General features: G+C 54.7%; 3 protein-coding genes across 8 annotated transcripts in view; 2 read left to right on the top strand and 1 right to left on the bottom strand.

The window, feature by feature from the left end:
* Nucleotides 1–136: 136 nt before the first annotated feature.
* INKA1 (inka box actin regulator 1) lies at nt 137–2,388 on the bottom strand. Of its 2 annotated transcripts, XM_043442685.1 has the most exons (3): nt 1,731–1,865; nt 1,174–1,255; nt 137–980 (listed from the first exon to the last, which is right to left on the bottom strand). In XM_043442685.1, the coding sequence occupies exon 3, from the start codon at nt 948–950 to the stop codon at nt 180–182; it is 771 nt and encodes a 256-aa protein (XP_043298620.1). In that variant the 5' UTR covers nt 951–980; nt 1,174–1,255; nt 1,731–1,865; the 3' UTR covers nt 137–179. The 2 variants fall into 2 exon arrangements, with proteins under 2 accessions (XP_043298620.1, XP_043298619.1); XM_043442684.1 differs by lacking the exon at nt 1,174–1,255 and having other exon boundaries at nt 1,731–2,388.
* A 1,668-nt stretch (nt 2,389–4,056) lies between these two features.
* CDHR4 (cadherin related family member 4) lies at nt 4,057–11,515 on the top strand. 3 transcript variants are annotated; one of them, XM_043442678.1, is made up of 19 exons: nt 4,057–4,241; nt 4,630–4,814; nt 5,172–5,334; nt 5,416–5,498; nt 5,997–6,107; nt 6,714–6,817; nt 7,004–7,140; nt 7,398–7,581; nt 7,678–7,831; nt 8,067–8,160; nt 8,398–8,601; nt 8,682–8,821; nt 9,054–9,204; nt 9,294–9,514; nt 9,738–9,880; nt 10,371–10,427; nt 10,527–10,614; nt 10,846–10,873; nt 11,384–11,515. In XM_043442678.1, exons 1-19 carry the CDS (start codon nt 4,193–4,195, stop codon nt 11,437–11,439), a joined length of 2,352 nt encoding a protein of 783 aa, XP_043298613.1. In that variant the 5' UTR covers nt 4,057–4,192; the 3' UTR covers nt 11,440–11,515. The 3 variants fall into 3 exon arrangements, with proteins under 3 accessions (XP_043298613.1, XP_043298612.1, XP_043298614.1); XM_043442677.1 differs by having other exon boundaries at nt 4,058–4,241; nt 10,843–10,873; XM_043442679.1 differs by lacking the exon at nt 5,997–6,107 and having other exon boundaries at nt 4,059–4,241; nt 10,843–10,873.
* Nucleotides 11,516–13,466: 1,951 nt separating this feature from the next.
* The window catches only part of IP6K1 (inositol hexakisphosphate kinase 1), a 38,186-nt gene continuing 34,065 nt past the window's right edge, over nt 13,467–17,587 (top strand). Inside the window, exons 1-2 of one of the 3 annotated variants that reach the window (XM_043443338.1) lie at nt 13,695–14,019; nt 14,809–14,889. The gene's annotated coding sequence lies outside the window, so the exon portion shown is untranslated. Of the gene's footprint in view, nt 14,020–14,808; nt 14,890–17,587 lie in introns of all 3 variants that reach the window. The other 2 variants (XM_043443336.1, XM_043443337.1) reach the window with 2 other exon arrangements.

Genomic DNA, 17,587 nt, shown 5'->3' with positions numbered 1-17,587 from the left:
AGACGCACGGCATGTGAAACAGGCATGACAAGGACTCCTGCAGGGAGGGAAAAGGCTCTTTCGATTCGCCTGCCTGAGTCGTGCCTTGCAGGGCTGGCGCTGCTTCCTGGAGCCTCGGGGGGTACGGAACCAGGACTGTCCAGAGAAAGGCCTTTATTGTCCCAGGCTGGAGGGCAGGGTCAGAGGTAGCTGACAACATCATTGCAAATGATGGGCTGCCGACTGCGGCAACTCATGAGGGCTGCAAAGCGTGAGACATCTGCAGGTAGTTCGGGTTCCGGGCGAGGTGGGCATGACAGTCGCTTTCCTGCCAGCGCTGCCCGGCGCGCCCTGGCCAGCTGGCGCCGCAGCTGCTCAGAGAGGCCCAGCAGGAACTGGGGGGGCCGAGCACGGGCACGGGGCCCACCCCCATCGTCCCCCTCACCCGCTGCCTCGGGCAGCTCCATCCAGTTGTGCACCAAGTCCGCAAAGCAGTTGTCCCCCAGCACCAGGGGCTGGCGACTACGACCCCTGCTCAGCAGGGCCGTGGTCCAGTCCTCGGCTTCCAGCCCCCGCCAGTGTTCCAGGCAGGCGTCTGGGGTGGACTTGGGCCGTGGTCGGTGAACAGGTGGTACCCGGGCCACAGGCGTTCCGCCAGGCTGGGCGACACCACTGGTTGAGAGGCGCTGTCTCCGGGGGGGCCATGCCGAGGGTGCTGGGTGCTGGGGTATGGGCAGCTCTTCCTCTCTCCATGTGCTGCCCGACACCTCTGAGAAGCCGGAGTCCCAGTCCAGGCCATGCTCCCTGGGGCCCCCCAAGGCTGCACTCCTGTCTCCTGTCACCCCAACTTCTTCCTCCTCTTCCTCCACACCACAGACCGAGTCCTCTTCCAATGCATCTGAGGCCCTGAGCTGGTGCTTGAGCCGCACGCCTGGGCGCTGTTTGGGGGGTGGCGGAAGGGGACCAGGCATTGGTGGTGAGCCGGTGTCCCGGCCACACAGCTGTGGAAGAAGAGAGGGCAGAAGTGGTAGGAGCAGTGCTGGTCACTCCGGCCTGCCTGGTCAGGCCAGTTCCAAAACAGAAGGCCCAGGAGGGCTGGACAGGCCTGCAGGCCTCAGCAGCAAGGCCTCTAGCGGGCACCGGGCCGGCGTGGGGCGCTGGCACACGAAGCTCGTGTGGCTCCCATCGGCCTACCTGGTGGCAGTCTGGCAGGCTGCAGCACGCAGAGCTGGGCAAGTTGGTACCCGCCACCAGGGCGGGAGGCAGGGTTGTGGGCCTGCATGGGGAAGTAGGTCTTGCTCAGAGCTGGGGGGGGGGGGGGGTGCATCCCGTGCCTCTTGAGGGATTCAGCTCCCCAAAGCCCACAGCCTCTTTCAGAGAAGAAAAGAACACTCTCCAGGAAGACAAGAGGTACAGGCCAGCCTGGAATAAGGGGCATCGGTAGTAGCGCCACCACCTCCTTAGTTCCTTAAAACCCCCTGCCCCGCCCCACAAGAAGTTTCTCCCCCCCAACTTCCTCCGCTGCGCCGGCAGCACGGCCAGCTGGGCGGCTGTTACTTGATGCCCAGCGCAGCTCCCAATCGTCCGAAACCCGACGCGGGCCATCTGGGCCATCTACGCCGCCCCGCCCCCATCCTGTCTTGGATGGGCACTCGGGACAGCTCCCCCCCCATCCGAGTGTCGTTCGGGTAGTAAGGCAGCCGAGCACCCCACACACGTCCTCTCGAGCCACGCCCGCCCCTAAGCCTCACCAGTTCCCAGCGCAGCTGGCCCAGGAAACTGTCAAGCCGAGCGCTGTGCATGTCCGTGCCGCAGCCCCCTCCAGGCCTGCCAGTTCCTCTTCGAACTCCGGCGAGAGCCGTGCGGAGAGGGCCCGGCGGGCCGGCCAGCGGCGCCCTTGCCCTCCGCCTGGCTCCACGGCTCCTCCCTCTCCCCAGCTCTTGCCGCCGCCGCCGCCGCCCCAACATCTGGCGGCCCCGCCCCGCCCCTGGCGCCGCAGCCAATGGGGCTGGGGCGGGGCTGGTGTGGCTCCACCCCCGGGGCCCTGCGGGGTGGGAGAACCTGACGCCCACTACCCACTCCCTAGAAGCAGCTCTTCTGGGGAAGGGCGGGACTGTAGCTGGAAAGCCGGCGGGATCCGGACCGGTGCTCCCCGAAGTCCCGGGCCGTTGAGCTGACTCCCAGGACAAGTCGCACCCCTGCGGTAGCCTCAGTTTCCCATTTTTCCCAGGGGACAGTTGTGGTCCCTCCCGCAGGGGTCCCTGGAGCGCACGGATACCGCGGCTGCGCCCTTGAGCGGGTAGATCGGGCCCAAGCTTCGGGTTCGGCAGTGCTGTGGCCCACTCGTGGTCCGACCCACTGAATCCGCTCCTGGAGCCGGCCTCCACAGTCCCTGGAAGTCATGGGAGGGGTCCGGCCCCTCTGAGGACTCAGGGAGCGCAGAGCCTCGCTGCAGCACCGGGGAGGAGCCCCCAGCCAAGGCCCAACCTCCCACTCCCTTGTCTCTCGCCTCGGCCAAGCTAAGCAGGGCTGCCCTCTCGTGGGGATTCCCAATACCCGCATCCTGTCTATCGCGGACCACAGGCAGGCTGAGTGAATGCAGGGTCTTACCGCGGGGGGTTCTTTGACCAAAGGATTAGTTCCCTGAGGTGGCTAGGCCTAGGTTCAAGGACACAGACTAACTGGAGACAAACTAGATAAGTCAGTAGACAGGAAAATACCAGGGAAGGCCTAGATATTTCTGATGGTGGTAGTTGGGGGGGACTGAAGAAGTCAGCAAAACCAGGCTCCTAGCAGTTTTAGAAGGGAATAAAGGGTTTTGTTTTTGGTGTGGTAGGGAGCTCTAGGGGGCTTTTGAGCAGGGGAATGACCTGGGCTGGCTGTTGTTTAGATAATTGCTGCTTTGGGAGAACCACTCTGTAGTCAGAGCGGAGGCTCCTGCCTCATCCATCAAGGGAAGGGAGGGCCTGGATCTGGGTAGGTCTAGTACAAACATACCTCAACATACTTTGAGGTATGTTTTGGAGTTAAAATCAAGCTTGCTGATACATGAGTATGGGAAGACAAAGAGAAGCATGAAGCATGACTCCTAGACTTCCGGGCTGAACTACTGATTGGATGGCATTGGCACGAATCAACCAAGCAAGACTGGAAAAGAGTGATCTTGGAGAAGAAAATCAAATGGTCATTTGTGGACATGTGGACAGAGGATGGCAGCAGACAGGAATGAACCCTGGAACACTCCACTGGGTGGAGGTAGGGAAGATGAAGAAGAACCAGCAAAGGAGCTGAGCAGGAGCTGCCAGGGAGGTGGGAGGCAACTAAGAGAGCATGGGCACTTAGGAGCCAAGGGGAGCAAGCGTCAGACGTGTGCCGAGGAGATGAGAACAGAGCGTAAACTGCTGGACAGTTGGCAGGTCTCTGAGGAGCCTGACAAGAGCACTTTTATGGGGAGAGGAACGAGCTCAAACACAGTCGGTAGAAAAGAGAGAGGTGAAGACCTGGAGAAAGCGTGTGAAGACAACCTTTTAAAAACTGGCATGTAATGTAAATAAGATGAATGAACAGCTCTTTAACGGTATGGCTCTATACATGTTAAAATCTGTAGACACCTGTGTCACCCAGATCAAGATATAGAATATCATCAGCCACTCCAGGAGGCCACCTTTTGTCCCCTCCAATTGCTATGCCCCAAAGTAACCACCATTTTTATTTGTCACCAAGGATACCTTTTGTCTGTTGAATGTAGACAGATTTTGAGAGATTTTGTTGATGGTTGGGCTCAGATTTCACAGGCAGATAATGTTCTAATGGGGGTGAGCAGCTGGAGTTCGGGTTTTGTGGGGTAGCAGGCCCTGGGCCCACTTTTCCTGGCAAAGTGGCTGCTGTGGGTACTCTGTCTCCAAGAACTGCATGACCAAGACTTCCTGGAGCCTTAGTTTCCCTATCTGAAGCTTGGTCTCTCTCCCCTCACATCTCCTTCACGTGGTAGTGATAAACAGGGAAATCCACTGGGAGCAGTGAAAAAATGGAGTTTTCCAGGTCTCTTGATAACCTATAGCGTCCAGAGCTCAGTCACCAGGGGCTGGGTGGGGCTAGAATCTTGGAGGCCAAGGAGTCCTGTGTTTGAACAACAGACCTGGCAACAGGGTGGCCCTGACAAAACACGTCTGCCCTTCTGGAGTCTCCTCTGCTGTCGTGTCTTCAGGCCACTATGGTGCTGCTCAGGCCCCTGGTGCTTCTTCTTGCTTTGGTTGTCTCTGGTGAGGAGTTGGTGGGTGGGGGAACTTCATGTCTCACCCCCTGAGTCCAGAGTGGAGTCCCACTCCCTCTCAGATAAGCTACCATAGAGGACAGGGGCTGGGGGGAGCCAGGAAAGGGCAAAGATCTGAACCCCGACTCTCATTCCTTACCTTAGCTGCTTCCTCGCCCAAGTTCCCACTGTCCCCCTACCCTGGGGACAGTGGGAAAGACAAGACCTAGCCCCAGTCTGTGAAATGAGCCAATCCGTGGTTGGATGTGGGGGACAAGGGAAGACTTTGGCTGCTTGTCTCCAAGATGTGGCCAGGCCCCAAGGCAGAAGGGAAGGACTCTGTGTACCTGGTTCGATGAGCATGGGGGTCTCTAGCCTGAATCGTCTCTTCTTCACAGACCTCAACTGCCTGCCCTGGTTCGTAGATATCTCTGAGAGCCAGGGACCTGGTGCCATCCTCCAGTCTTTCCCCCTCAACTGCTCTTCAAATGTACCAACCCTGGAGTTGCTCCGTGTACAGCCACCCACCACCTTCTTTAACCCACCTAGCCTGACCAGGTCGCAGGGGATCTATGAGGGCAAGGTAGGATCATGGGCACAGCTGGGGACAGTGGGGGAAGGGCAAACTCTAAATTCACAAAGTCAGAGGTGGTGTGAAAGTGATGGTGTTAGTCGCTCAGTCATGTCTGACTCTGCAACTCCATGGACTGTAGCCTGCCAGGCTTCTCTGTCCATGGAATTCTTGTCCTCTTGTCCAGGCAAGAATACTGGAGTGGGTTGCCATTCCCTTCTCCAGGGATCTTCCCGACCCAGGGATCGAACCTGGATCTCCTGTACTGCAGGCAGATTCTTTACCCTCTGAGCCACCAGGGAAGCCCCTAGAGGTGGTGCTGGGGGATGGAGATCCTCAGCCCCACATGGCACTGCCCATCTGCCACAGATAACCTTGAGCAGCTCGGCCCGGCTGGATGCCCTGACAGTGAACCACTATGAGCTGCAGCTGAAGTACACATGTGGGAGCCAAGTGACGGAGGGTCGGCTTTCTGTGAATGTTCAGCGGGACCCTAATCGTGACCAGTGTGCTGGTCGATTTGCCAGCCCGGGTAAGGCTAGAGGCAGCAGGCGGGAGTCGGGGGGCGGTGGGCAGGCACGGCCTGAACTTCCTTGACCTCCCCTCTGGCCAGCTGGGGAAATTATTCAGGTTCGAGAAACTGTCATGCCTGGGACCCCACTGTACACTCTGCTGCTCCCAGGCCAGGGAGCCCAGGTGAGGCCTGCATGTGGGCAGTGGTGGGGGCGGGGGTAGGATGAAGGGGGATGGGAAGACCAAGGCCAGCCCCTGCCTGGCCAAGAATAGTCTGCAGAAGGACTCTTTAGTCTATAGCTGGGCCTCTGCAGGATGCATGATCTTGGAGAGAGTCACTGAGGGCTTCCCAACCCCCAATGACTATGGCTGTTCCCATAGGGACTTCTCAGGGGTTGAGTTCTTTAAAGTTCTTCTGTGTTCTAAATTCTCCAAAAAAAAAAAATTCTGTATCATTTTTTGCAATCCCCCAAAGAAATGTAGTTTAAAAACTGAATAGTTTAAAAGCAGAGATGATTTTGGATCAGGGCCAGGGAAGCCCAGGCTAGAGTAAGTAGCAGTGGCAGAGTACAGGAGATTTGAGAGTGGGCAGATACCTGTTGGGTTCTTGGGGGATTTTGATAGGGTTGCCTGGGGGCACTGTGGTAGGGAAGGGGGCCTCCAGCATCTCTTTCCTGTCAGATGAACATCACCAGTGCCCAGGACCCTCCGTACTTCCCTGGACCTTTCTCCATTGATGGGCAGGGTCAGCTGTGGGCACCATCCCAGGGACTCAAAGGCCAGGCTCAAAAGGTGAGCACGGCTGGGGACCTGGTGATATCCATGAACTGGGCATAAAATGGACAGAGCCATTACCTCATGGAGGATTATTTGTTCCTGGCCTCGTCAATCATCTGCCTTTCCTAGACATAGCCCATACCTGCTGCCCCATGCTGGCTACCCTCCTGCCTTGGCTTGGTTCTGTGCTGGGCTCTGGAGCTCTAGAAAGAAGAGGGATCCCTGGCTCCAGGAGCCCACAGTGCCCCTTACAGAAAGGAGAAAGTTCTGAGCAGTCACACAGGAAGTGAAAACTCTGAGTACAGCGGCAAGTGCAGTCTGAAGGAGACTAGAGAAGTTCCTTCTTTAAAGCTTCCACATCTGAGTGACTGGCTCTTGGCAACTCTACCATGCTAATTCATGTTGTGAATGATTCAGATATTACTCATTTGGGGGCTGTGTGCATCCAAAGAGAAGGACTTATGACCCAGAAGAGTAAGACAGGAAGGAATATCTGTTAGAGTAACAGGTCATGGGGCGGAGTGAGTGTGGGGCTCCTTATGGAGGTCCTGAGGGGGGCTGGGCACACACATGTGGGTAAACACATATCGTAGTTCCCTTCTTGTTTTGTGTGCATGGCAGGTCTTCCAGCTTCAGATCCTGGTGACCTTTGGACAAGGCCGAAGCTGCCATGGGATGCTGACGGTGAAAGTTTTGCCTGCTCCCTCCAGCCAGGTTTCTTTCCTGTAAGGCTCCCCTACCCTGGGGATAGTGGGAAAGACAGGACCCAGCCCCAGGAACTCGGGAGTAGGGTTAAGGTGTAGGGCTGCAGGAGCATCCCCAGCTGGCTGCTGTACCAGGGAAGACCCAAGAGAGGAGCCTGCAGACCCTGCCGGGAGCAGGTAGGAGCCAGAGCTCCCATTTTGGTCCAGGCAGCAAGCCCAGAACATCACCATTCCCGAAAACCTGGTTCCCGGAAGTAAGGTGGCTCAGGTCCACGCCCGGGGCTTCGACGTGCGCTACGAAATCGTCTCCCCGGTGCCCTGCCGGCTCTTCTCCATTGGACGCGGTGAGGGGCGTGGAGGGCGGGTAAGGGGATGCCTCTGCGGCTGGTCTAGAAGTGACCTGCAACGCCTGGAGCTGAGGCAGAATCTGGGGCGAGGTCGCGTCTGGGGGCCCGGAGTTAGAAACGAGCCTTGGAGGTGGCGGCCAGGTGGTCAGTCTCTGCGCCCTGAGAGGTGGGCGTGGAGAGGTGGGAGGGTGCTAATGGGACTGACCTGGGGGCGGGACCGAACTCTGCGTCCCGCGCCCTGCCACCCCGCCCAGTCGACGGCGTGGTCCGGACCACCGCGCCCCTGGAGCTGGTGCAAGCCCCGGACGCCGCGGTCACTAGGCTGCGGGTGAAGGCCTTCGAGCGACTCAGGCCGTGGGACAGCACCGAGCTTGATTTCCGGGTGGACGTGCAGTCGGTCAACCGCTGGCCCCCGCGCTGCCTCCCAGCGCTGCTGGTGTGAGTATTTGGGAGTCTTACCCTGGCTGTTGGGTGAGAGCCAGGGCTCGCAGCCCAGCCCCAGCTCCCGCCCTGCCCCCCGCCCTCTGCTCCCAGGACTCAGATCCCCGAGACCACGCCTGTGGGCACCGTGCTGAATACCTTCACTTGCACTGACCCGGACTCTCCTGGCTCCACCCTGGACTACCAACTGCTGTTCCACAGCCCTGCCAGCGCTTCCAGCCTCTGCCTGCGAGACAGAGTCCTGGAGGTACCCAGACCCCGCCCTCAGACCCACGGTGTAGGGTGCTTGGACAGGAAGGGGGTGGCCCAGTGGTCCCGTGGGAGCAGAGACCATGAGGGTGAAGGATATGGTGTTGCAGCCAACCTGCTTTACCGGAGGGTCAGGGTAGGCTATGTGAGAACAACCTGGCCTGAGGCAGCCCAGTGGGCTTGAGGCTCTCCTAGGCCTTGGCTGCGCTGCACTCTCCTGCCCCTCTGGCTAGGTGAATAACACACTGGACTGTGACGCTCCGGGCGCCTGCTTCCAGCATACAGCTTCCATCCTGGTGCTTGACAGCGGTCAGCCTCTGATGACCAGTGAGTGACCATGCCCAGGCCTGGACACTCAGGACAGGGCTCTTCTGTGCCCCTCTTCCTGTCCTCAGGACGGGGGTCATCTCTCCTCCCTCAGAAACCAACAGGGCAGGGTTGTGTCCACTAAAGACCCCTGGGTGAGCTACTGCCCCCCACCCTCCAGGGCCTCCCCCTCCTCTGACCCCCAGGGCAGGGCTGGGCCAAACCAGGCCAGCTCCCTGACTTCCAAATGGCTTCCAGCTGAGGTGCCTGTGCTGGTGATGGTGACGCCTGTCAATGAGTTCTCCCCAACCTGTGTCTCACGCACATTCCGGGTTCGTGAGGATGCGAGGCCCCACACCCTGCTGGGCTCTGTGGTGGGCACAGACATGGATTACCCACATGACAGCATTGAGTACTCCATCTCTGGCGGGTCCGCCCCCTTTGCTGTGGACCGTCTCAGCGGTACTCCCACCCCAGGGCTGGGTGGAGAGGGTGGAGCCAGGGTTGACTCTGCAAGCTGAGGCTGTGGCCCCCTCTTCTAGGGGAGGTTCGCCTCCTGGGGCCTTTGGACTATGAGCTGCAGAAGTCGTACAGGCTCACTGTCCTGCTGACTGACCACAGCCAAGACCAGGACCCCACCTGCCACCGTTCAGGCTCCTGCACCATCACCATTGAGGTTGAGGTAACTGAGCCCGAAGCGTCAGAAAGAATTGGAAAGAGTTCATCTCCCCCTTGGGTGCTCTGCCTATCCTCTCTGCTTCCGTTTCCTCCACTGGTTGGCTGGAGAGGGTTGGGGCCTTGTTGTGGAAAGTTCTGGAAACTGTTGGCTGACACCGAGATTCTGGTTGTGATGGGGGGAGGCTGAGGGGCTGGACTGGAGGTTTGGGGGTGGTGATCTGACTACCTTCCGGCAGGATGTGAACGACCATGCCCCCGAGTGTGAGCCCCCATTTCAGGAACTCACCATCTACACTCACCTGGGCCGTAGCTTGGAGGTGACCACAATGTCGTGTCGGGTGCCCCAGGAGCCCCAGCGCCTGGCTTTCTCCTACAGAATTGTTGGGGGTGAGGGCCATGGGGGCCCCCCCAGGCTGCGGGGGAGGGGCAGGCCAAGGCCAGCCATGGTTCCCTTCTTCTCCCACTCTGTTTTTCAGGGAATGGTCAGAGCCGATTCAGCCTGCAAGGAGCTGTCCTGGTGCACAACGACCTCACGTTGGGGGCCCCCTGGCCAGAGCAGCCCCATACATATGAGCTGTTGATCCGTGTGGCCGATGCCGGCCCCTCTAGCCCCCACCTCAGCACCACGGCCACTGTCACTGTGCATCTAGTGCCCTGGAGGGCCAGCACAGGGGCCACCAGCACCCACAGAACCACAGTGAGGGGGTTCCTCAGGCTCTTGCTGGGTGGGGAGAAAGGATATAGTTTTCGAGGTGGAACAATTGGGGAAGGCATTTCAGAGGAAACGGCTGAGTGCAAAGAGCCTGGAAATACAGAGGAGAAACCTGGGGTGTGGGGTGGCCCAGTCCTTGGAGGGGTTTGAAGGTTGGATGACTGGGGCATTTTGGCAGGACAGTGATGAAGATGTGGCCCCATTTCAGGTGCCTTCAAGGATGACACCCCTGCTTGTGACAGACACGGAGGTTTTCTGGCAGCCGGAGCCCTGGTTCGTGGTGGTGCTGACAGCGACCAGTGCCCTTCTCCTCCTGGGTTTGGGCTGGCTCCTCAGCCGGCTCCTGCGGGGGTAGGCTTCCTATTCCTATGCTGCTCGCCTCCCCCCAGGTCTCGCATCTGTGATAGCTGGTTCTACCTAAGACTGCCCAAGCTGATGAGCAGACAGAATGATATTAAGGAGGACTGCCCTCCCTCCGGGGGTCATCAACTTAGAGGCAGAGAGACACTGGGAGAAAGTTATCTCCTTCACTGGCAGAACCCAGTCTGGAATGGGATGGGTGTGGATAAGGTCAAGGGCTTTAGACTCTTTGAGTCTGTCATGCATTGGGTATTTACCCCTACTCCTGAGCCCTGCCTTCCACCTGAAATGTGACCTTCCCCTAACACGCTGAGTTTCTCGTGAGCACAGGACTGAACCCGGGGGAAGATGGGAGTAACAATGTGGCCAGTGCATACGGACGCAGGCTATCTCCAATAAGAGTGGCAGATGAATGGTGCTGATTCCTGGAGCCAGCAGGTCTGCTGTTCTCACTGCTTGTTCTCTCCTCCTGGCATTTTAGGCTGACCCAGGTGCTCCAGGCATCAAGCGAACCCCCCCAGGCCCTACTGTTAAACAGGTAAGCTTCCTTTGCCTACCTCTATGCCTGGAAGCCCATCTCTGAAACTCAGGCCAGAGCTCAGAGCCCTATCCTACTTCTGCTTCTGCTTTGCCCCAGTATCCAGGGAACTAAGGGATCCATTGAAGGGTTCGTGGAGGCCCCGAGGATGGAGACACCCCAGGCACCCAGCAGTGTCACGAGCCTGGTATGTCAACCTACCATCCTGTGCGGTGGGCACTGAGGCTGCTGCTGAGTGCTCCCTGCCAAGCCTGCCCCCTTTCCCATGGCTGGCTGTCCCTGTGGGAGGGCCCATACCAGCACCATCAGGATGCAGGAAGCAGGTGGGTTCTTGACCCTTTTGGGGGGACAAGCCTCCACCTGCTCCCCATGGGTGGGGTTCACCTCGTTACACCCTCCTCATTCTTCCCTTCAGCAGCATTTTGATGGCAGAGCCCAGGACTCCCGTGAGTTCCCCTTTTTCCAAACCATTCTCCACTTGGACCCACTTTCTCTCCAGACCTCATCTCAATATCTCTGCCTACCACCAGACATCCACTATCTACTCTTTCCCTGAATGGGGTCTCTTCTCACTCCTACTCATCTTTCAGCCAGTGTTGGCCAAACACTGGGACCCTGATCTGGTTCCTGCCTCTGGGGGATAATGGGGGGAAAGTTGTGAGGGAAGAGGCCCCCAAATGGTCCACTGTCACCATGAGTTATGGTAGAGTAATCTGGCACGGGGCTCAGGGGAGCTGATGGCAAGTTTCGGGGGCTCATGGATGCTTCCTGCGTATCTGAGGCAGATCTCAAATGATCTGCTGAGAAAGGAGGGAGAGGACAAGCTGGATCAAGCAGGAGGGAGCGGGAGGTCACACCAAGGGTCCTGGAATATCTTTCCCTGCCCTTAGGGGAGGGAGGCAGTGTTGCCGAAGCCAGCAGGGCCCTCTCTCTCTCCCCTGACAATCTGAACTCAGGTACAGGCAGAGATTACCTGTTCAACACGCACACAGGAGCCCGGCGCTGGCTCTGAGGCCCAGGAGCTGCATATTTGCAGAATTTCTTCTTCATTTGATCATGTGTTTTCAAGCTGATACAATAATAAACAAAATTACCAACAGAAGAGTCCTTCCCTGGTAACCTACATGTGGGAGAAGCTCTGAGATCTGTGCTTCCTTGTTCTCACTTGGCAGATGCCCTGTCTTATGGGAACAAGGTTATTTTTTCTTTCAAGAAGGCATTGTACAGTGCTGACTGTGATTAATGTTCTGCAGAGCTAAGACACTGTTATCCTCATCAATGACTGAGGCGGCCTCCAGTTGGCCTTTCCCCTCAGAGGACACCTACTCTAGCAGATGGGGAGGGCCCAGGAGCCCCACCAACTTCCAGGGCAGTTTGCTGACTGTATGTGGAGGTTTTCTTGCATCTGGAGCTTTTGCATTGAAGTGAGGGTTGAGTACCCTGTGGCATGGGTAGCCATGGAGGGATTGAGAATAGCCCCCTTTTGAGCAGGTGTTCCCATATCCTTCTGATCTCTTTGGTTCATGGGCCCTCTGTCCCCTGTGCTGCACATGGCCAAGTGGCCCATAGCAGCGTGCAGGAGGGCGGGTTCTGTGGGGGGAAGTGCTAGCCCACTCCCCATACCCAGTCTGGCATCAAGTCTCAGGATACTGCCAGCTCTCCCAGAAGACCTGCTGTCTTGGTGGAGGCTATCTTAACTGTGGTGTCTCCAAGTTCTCTCAATCTTCTTCCCTCTTTCAAGTTTATGGATCTGAACCTTCTCAGAGAAGCTTCCCTTGTAGCTCAGCTGGTAAAGAATCTGCCTGCAATGCTGGAGACCTGGGTTCAATCCCCAGTTTGGGAAGATCCCCTGGAGAAGGGAAAGGCTACCCACTCCAGTATTCTGGCCTGGAGAATTCCATGGACTGTATAGTCCATGGGGTTGCAAAGAGTCAGACAGGACTGAGACACTTTTACTTTCAGAGTAGCTGAGGACCTCCCTTCCTGAGCCAGTTACAGTGCCCCAGGCAGAGGAAGAAGTCGAGTGCCTTCTGTGGGAAAAATATGCTTCATGGTGCTTCCACAGAAGTGAGGGTGTTAGAGCTGGCCTCACAGCAGGATGTTACAGGAAGCAGCTGCAGGCAGACTTTTCCTGAGCACTTAGAATGCTCTAAGGGCTCATTAGATGCTCATCTCTAAGGAGCTTGATTTTTATCCTCATTCCACAGATAGAACAAGCAAGCCTCAAAAGTCACAAAGCTAGCTAGTCTGGTCACTTGATGTGAGGCTATGTGAATCAGGCTATGTGATTACATTTGATGCCAAGCCCAAGGTAACAGTCTCCCCAAGGCTCATAAGTTGCGCTTGGTGGCAGACCATGACAGTCCAGGGCAAAAGATGTTGTTATAAGAGCTGGAGACAAGATGCCCTAGGGCAGGAATAAGAGTGTCTGTTAGGTGCCAGGGCTTTGTGCTGAGGACTGAACTCCACGCAGGACAAACGTGGGTAACAGGCCAGAGACTGCTGGGGCACAAAAGGCTGATGAAGGGCAAAGCTAGGGAATCCACTGCAAAGAGGGCATTATACACAGGAGCCAGTAAGAGGAGGCGCGAAACTGGCGCTTACATTTCCAGAGGTGGCGTAACCTTGGCCCAGCCTCCCACACTGAGTCTGTTTCCTCAGTAGTGAGGGACAAGTCCTGCCTTCCAGGGTGAGTGACCAAAAAAAGCATACAGCAGACATTCCCTAAGTGTGCATGCGTGCATGAGAAGACGCTGTCGGCTCCCCTGAGGAGCCGAAAACTCACGGATGCCAAGGGCGCTACGGCCTCCGGAATAGCTAGCCAAAGCTCTGCCTCCAGCAACTCCAGGAACGGCGCGCGTGCGCCAATCCGTGCCGTCACAGTCACGTGCTGAAGCGTTCGGCTTGGGCCGCGAGAGGTAGGCTCTGACTGACAGGCCGGCCAACCTGTCATCGGGAGGCACTACACTGGGCGTCGGGCAAAGAGGTTGTTGATTGGGAGTATTCTAAGCTGGGGGCGGGTTCTTTGCCGTCCTGGTTACTATGACGCCCGGCCCCCGCCCCCTCGGCTGGCCGCCATCTTGTTGTTGATCCGTACCTAGTGGGCAGCGCCGGGAGCTGGACCGAGCGGCCGGTGCGGGGCCGCTCCTGCGTATCTCAGCCACCTGCGCTGCCTGCCAGGGGGCGGGCCGAAACCTGGAGGCCCGGGGGGCCCAGCTCCCGTTGGGAGCCGTGGGCACCCGCTGCCCGGGCCGGGCCGGTGAGTGACAGGAGCCGGGCCGAAAGACCGGCCTGACGCCGCGGGGCGGGCGGCGGCGGGCGCGGGGTTGGAGCAGGCGCGCGCAGGGCAGGGGCATCGGCTGAGCATCGCTCGAGCGTCCTGATCTGCCGCCCGTGAAGTCTCCTCGATGCTGGTGCCGAGGTCGCAGGACGGCCTCGGGGTAGAGCTCCGAAAGCCCCGCGCCTGAGGGCTGGCCGGCGGGGTAGCGGGAAACTAGTTTCTGTGACTGAAGCCCTGGGCTCCGCTGACCCGCAGCGCTGAAACGTGTCCAGTGCCAGCTTGGTGCTCTCCGGGGTCTTGTGTTGTTCCCAGGTGAGAAATGCACGTACTGTTTTCTTAGATGTCGCTCCTGCGAGTGACTTTCAGACCGATTGAGACTAAGACTAGATCAACCAGTCGAAAGCCCCCGCAAAGCAGGCCGGCCAGTGTGACGGCCCTTGTGATTCAGAACAGGCAAAGGCCCCTCTGCCCGACGCCTGCCTCCTGAACTCCTCGGAGCTCACCGTTTGCGTCTTCCTGAAGGGCCTGATCAAATGCCCTTTGATGCCCGAATTTTGGTTCGGGACATATATTTTTATATATATTTATTTTGTTGTTTTGAATCACTTTTTGGAGTTGTGGTAAGGGCTTCCTCTTTTGCCTCTGGGAGAAAGTGAGTATTGGTGGTAACTTGATTGGTTTTATCGCCTAAAAAGATAATCTGCCAAGTGTAGTCAAGGAGACAAAAGAAATGTAAGAGGGTGTTAGAATCAGAAAAAGAAATGAAACTTCTTTTTGTCTCGTGAATGCCAAATTAACTTTTAACAGAGTAAATGTATCTTGCCCAGTGAAACAGACTTCCAGGCTCCCTTCTTTTGTGAGGGTAGGAGGGTTAGAGACCCCGCATAAGGTGTGCAGGTCTAGGAAACGTGCTGAGGGCTCCAGAAAACATTTCTGCTTGTCTGTGGTCCCTTGGTTTCTCAGCACAGGCTTCTGTTTGTGGTCATACAGAAAGCCTGCCTGAGACGACTAAGAAGCTGAACAACAATACTTTGTGTGTTTGTGTCAGGATCTTATCACCTCAGAATGTTTAATTTTGCAAGAAACTATCCCTTTGGTCAGGAGATGCTTTTGGAGAAGATGCTGAAACCAGAGGCAGCTGGTGGCCTGTTGCTGTTTGCCTTGTGAGGAGAGAGAAGTTGAGTGAGTAGTCTTTAGGTATTTCTTTACCCTCCCTTGGGCCATTTTTTGAATCTTGAATGAATTTTCATTTTGGTGAGACCAGTTCCTTGGGCAGTTCTTTACAAGAAAGGAAGACACAAAAATATTAGGAGCTTCTCAAAATGGCCTCAAACTAACTTCCCCCCAACTCCCCTCTGATTAACACTTTTTTTAGAAAGTTAAGGCTGCCACAGGGTTAAATTCTTGCTGTTTTCTGTGAAAAATAACCATAGGTTAGGCTCTTAGTCTGTTTCGGGTATCTTTGAGATGTAGAAAGAGAACAGATCTCTTCCTTGGTCTTCTTAACTACTCTAACTTTTGCATGCAATTTTAGGTTCAGGGGTCCATTACAGTCCATTCTGGTCTAACTCTGTGTTAGAACTGTTGCCTCAAGGAAGTTACAGAATAGCCAAGAACTTTTATTGTCTTTTTTTTTAATCCTTTTACTGCCTTGTGAATACTCAGGAGTATTAGATGATGCTTGCTTGATTAAGCCTATTTTGTTACTCAAGAGATAGCTAATAGCAGTACTTCTGTGCTGGGCATTTTTAAGTGCAAATAAGTAGGATATTAGGATAGCGGACCTTCCATCTACTTTAACTTTGTATGTACATAATTCATCTGTAAATGTCAGCATTTTTAACTATTATGAGCAGCAGACTGAATGAGTCAAAACTGCTGCAGGCATATAGGATGAAATCTGATGTCCTGATGTGGCATTTACGGTGCTGCTGCCCAGCTGGTCCCAACCCACCTCTCCCAGGTTTGTCCTAATCCTCACTTCGCCAGCGGTTTGGTAATCATTCCATTTGTGATATTTTCTTACACAGATCCTGTTGCCAGCTAATCCATTTCCTTTTGCTCCTCTTGGGGATAACCCTTTGCCTTCAGTTTCACTTCTCTCTTAAGTCCAGCCCAGGTCCTTCCTACCTCCTTTATGAAACACTCCCCCAAACATTCCTGTCCTTAGGAATATTCTACTCCCTCTGAACTGCAGTGGCATTATTGCCCTTATCAAAAACAATGACACAGTATATACTCTTTTAAGAATAGCTTTTTTTCTGATTAGACCTAACCCCTTTACTGCAGAGATTGTAGTTTTGTGTCTTCTTGTACCTGCATGTAGTAGATGAGAACTAAATGTTCATAAAAATGTACTAAATGTGCCTGAGTTGGAACATCCTCTAATTAAACAGGGAATTGGAGGGAATAGGCAGGTAGAAGTGAGACTTTCACCATGGATCTCCACGTCCTCCACTGCCCGGAGGGCTTGCACTCTAGCACCGCACGGAGGCCCACATCATTCTGTAAGAGGCAGGACTTGCACATAGTGCAGAACTGAAGCCCAACAATAGAAAGTAATTCTGCATCTCAGAAATGGCTGTGTGGCTCATCCCTCTTCCTGGCTACTTTTGACTCGGAAAACATGTATTGGGTGAGCATAGCATTGAGATGCTTAGACTCTCTTCTTGGTTGGGTCTTCTCACTGCCACCTTGGGCTGCTGTAATCGTGTCAGTAGTGTTTGTTGCTTGTCCTCCCAGTGCTGCCCTGAAACTGTAAGGAGCAGTGATGGGTAGAGCTGGGGAAAGCCAGGTGGAGCTGTCTCTGGCTTGGAGCAGAGAGGCATTTTGTATGTTGCACCAGTAGATCTGTGCTTTTGCCCCGATCTTAAATCTTATTTCATTTCTCTTCCTGTACTACAGCAGGATTTAAGCAATGAATTCTGTGTGGGAAAACCTAAGCAATCTTGGTTCTTTTACAAGAGGTGGTAGATTGAGACTCTCATTCATGTTTGCTGCTATTACAGTTTGAAGTTGGGTTTATGTAAGAGGCATTGCAAATGAGTTTTGATGGGAACATATGTTCATTTCAGTGCTGGATCCCTGATAGAGACTTTGTTTTTTTTGAATACTTAGAAAATCTCATCTTTTCTGTAAAAGTTTTTATTTGTGGGTGGGGATTTAGCTCATTTATTCCTGTCTCCTCATTTTCCAGAAGGTGAGCAGGCCTAGGACTGGACTCTTTTTTTTTTTTTTTTTTCCCTCTTGAACTCTTTTCAAATCGAAATTTTGATGTCAGGAAATAAGAGTACCTTGAAGATCATAAAAATCTGAGCCTGTTATGATTGAATGAACACTTATAAGCAACTTACTCTGTAATCAAAAAGTTAAATAATGAGAAGTGTTGGTGAGGATGTGGAGAACTCAGAGTCCTTATACTCAGCTTGTGAGAATGTGAAATGATGCAGTCACTTTGGAAAATAGCCTGGCAGTTCTTCAAATGGTTAGAGTTACCAGCAATTCCACTCCCTAGTTATCTACCCAAGAAAAATGAAAACATGTACAAGCAAAAACCTATATATGAGTGTTTATAGCAGTGTTATTCATAATAACCAAAAGGGGAAATGACCCAAATGTTTATCAACTGATAATGTATAAATAAAATATGGTATATACATATTTTATGTATACAATGGAATATCATTTAGCAGTAAAAAGGAGTGACGTACCAAAATATATTTCAACATGACTGAACCTGGGAAACATTATGCTAAGTGAAAGAAGCCAGACACAAAAGGTCACATATTATATGATTTAATATATGAAACATCCAGATGAGGCAAATCTACAGAGATAGGAAGTAGATGAGTGGTTGCTTAGGGCTTGGGGTGAGATGAGA

The sequence above is a fragment of the Cervus canadensis genome, chromosome 22 (genome assembly GCF_019320065.1).
Source record: "Cervus canadensis isolate Bull #8, Minnesota chromosome 22, ASM1932006v1, whole genome shotgun sequence".
In the NCBI taxonomy this organism is placed as follows: domain Eukaryota; kingdom Metazoa; phylum Chordata; class Mammalia; order Artiodactyla; family Cervidae; genus Cervus; species Cervus canadensis.
This window is presented reverse-complemented; position numbering and strand designations above follow the sequence as displayed.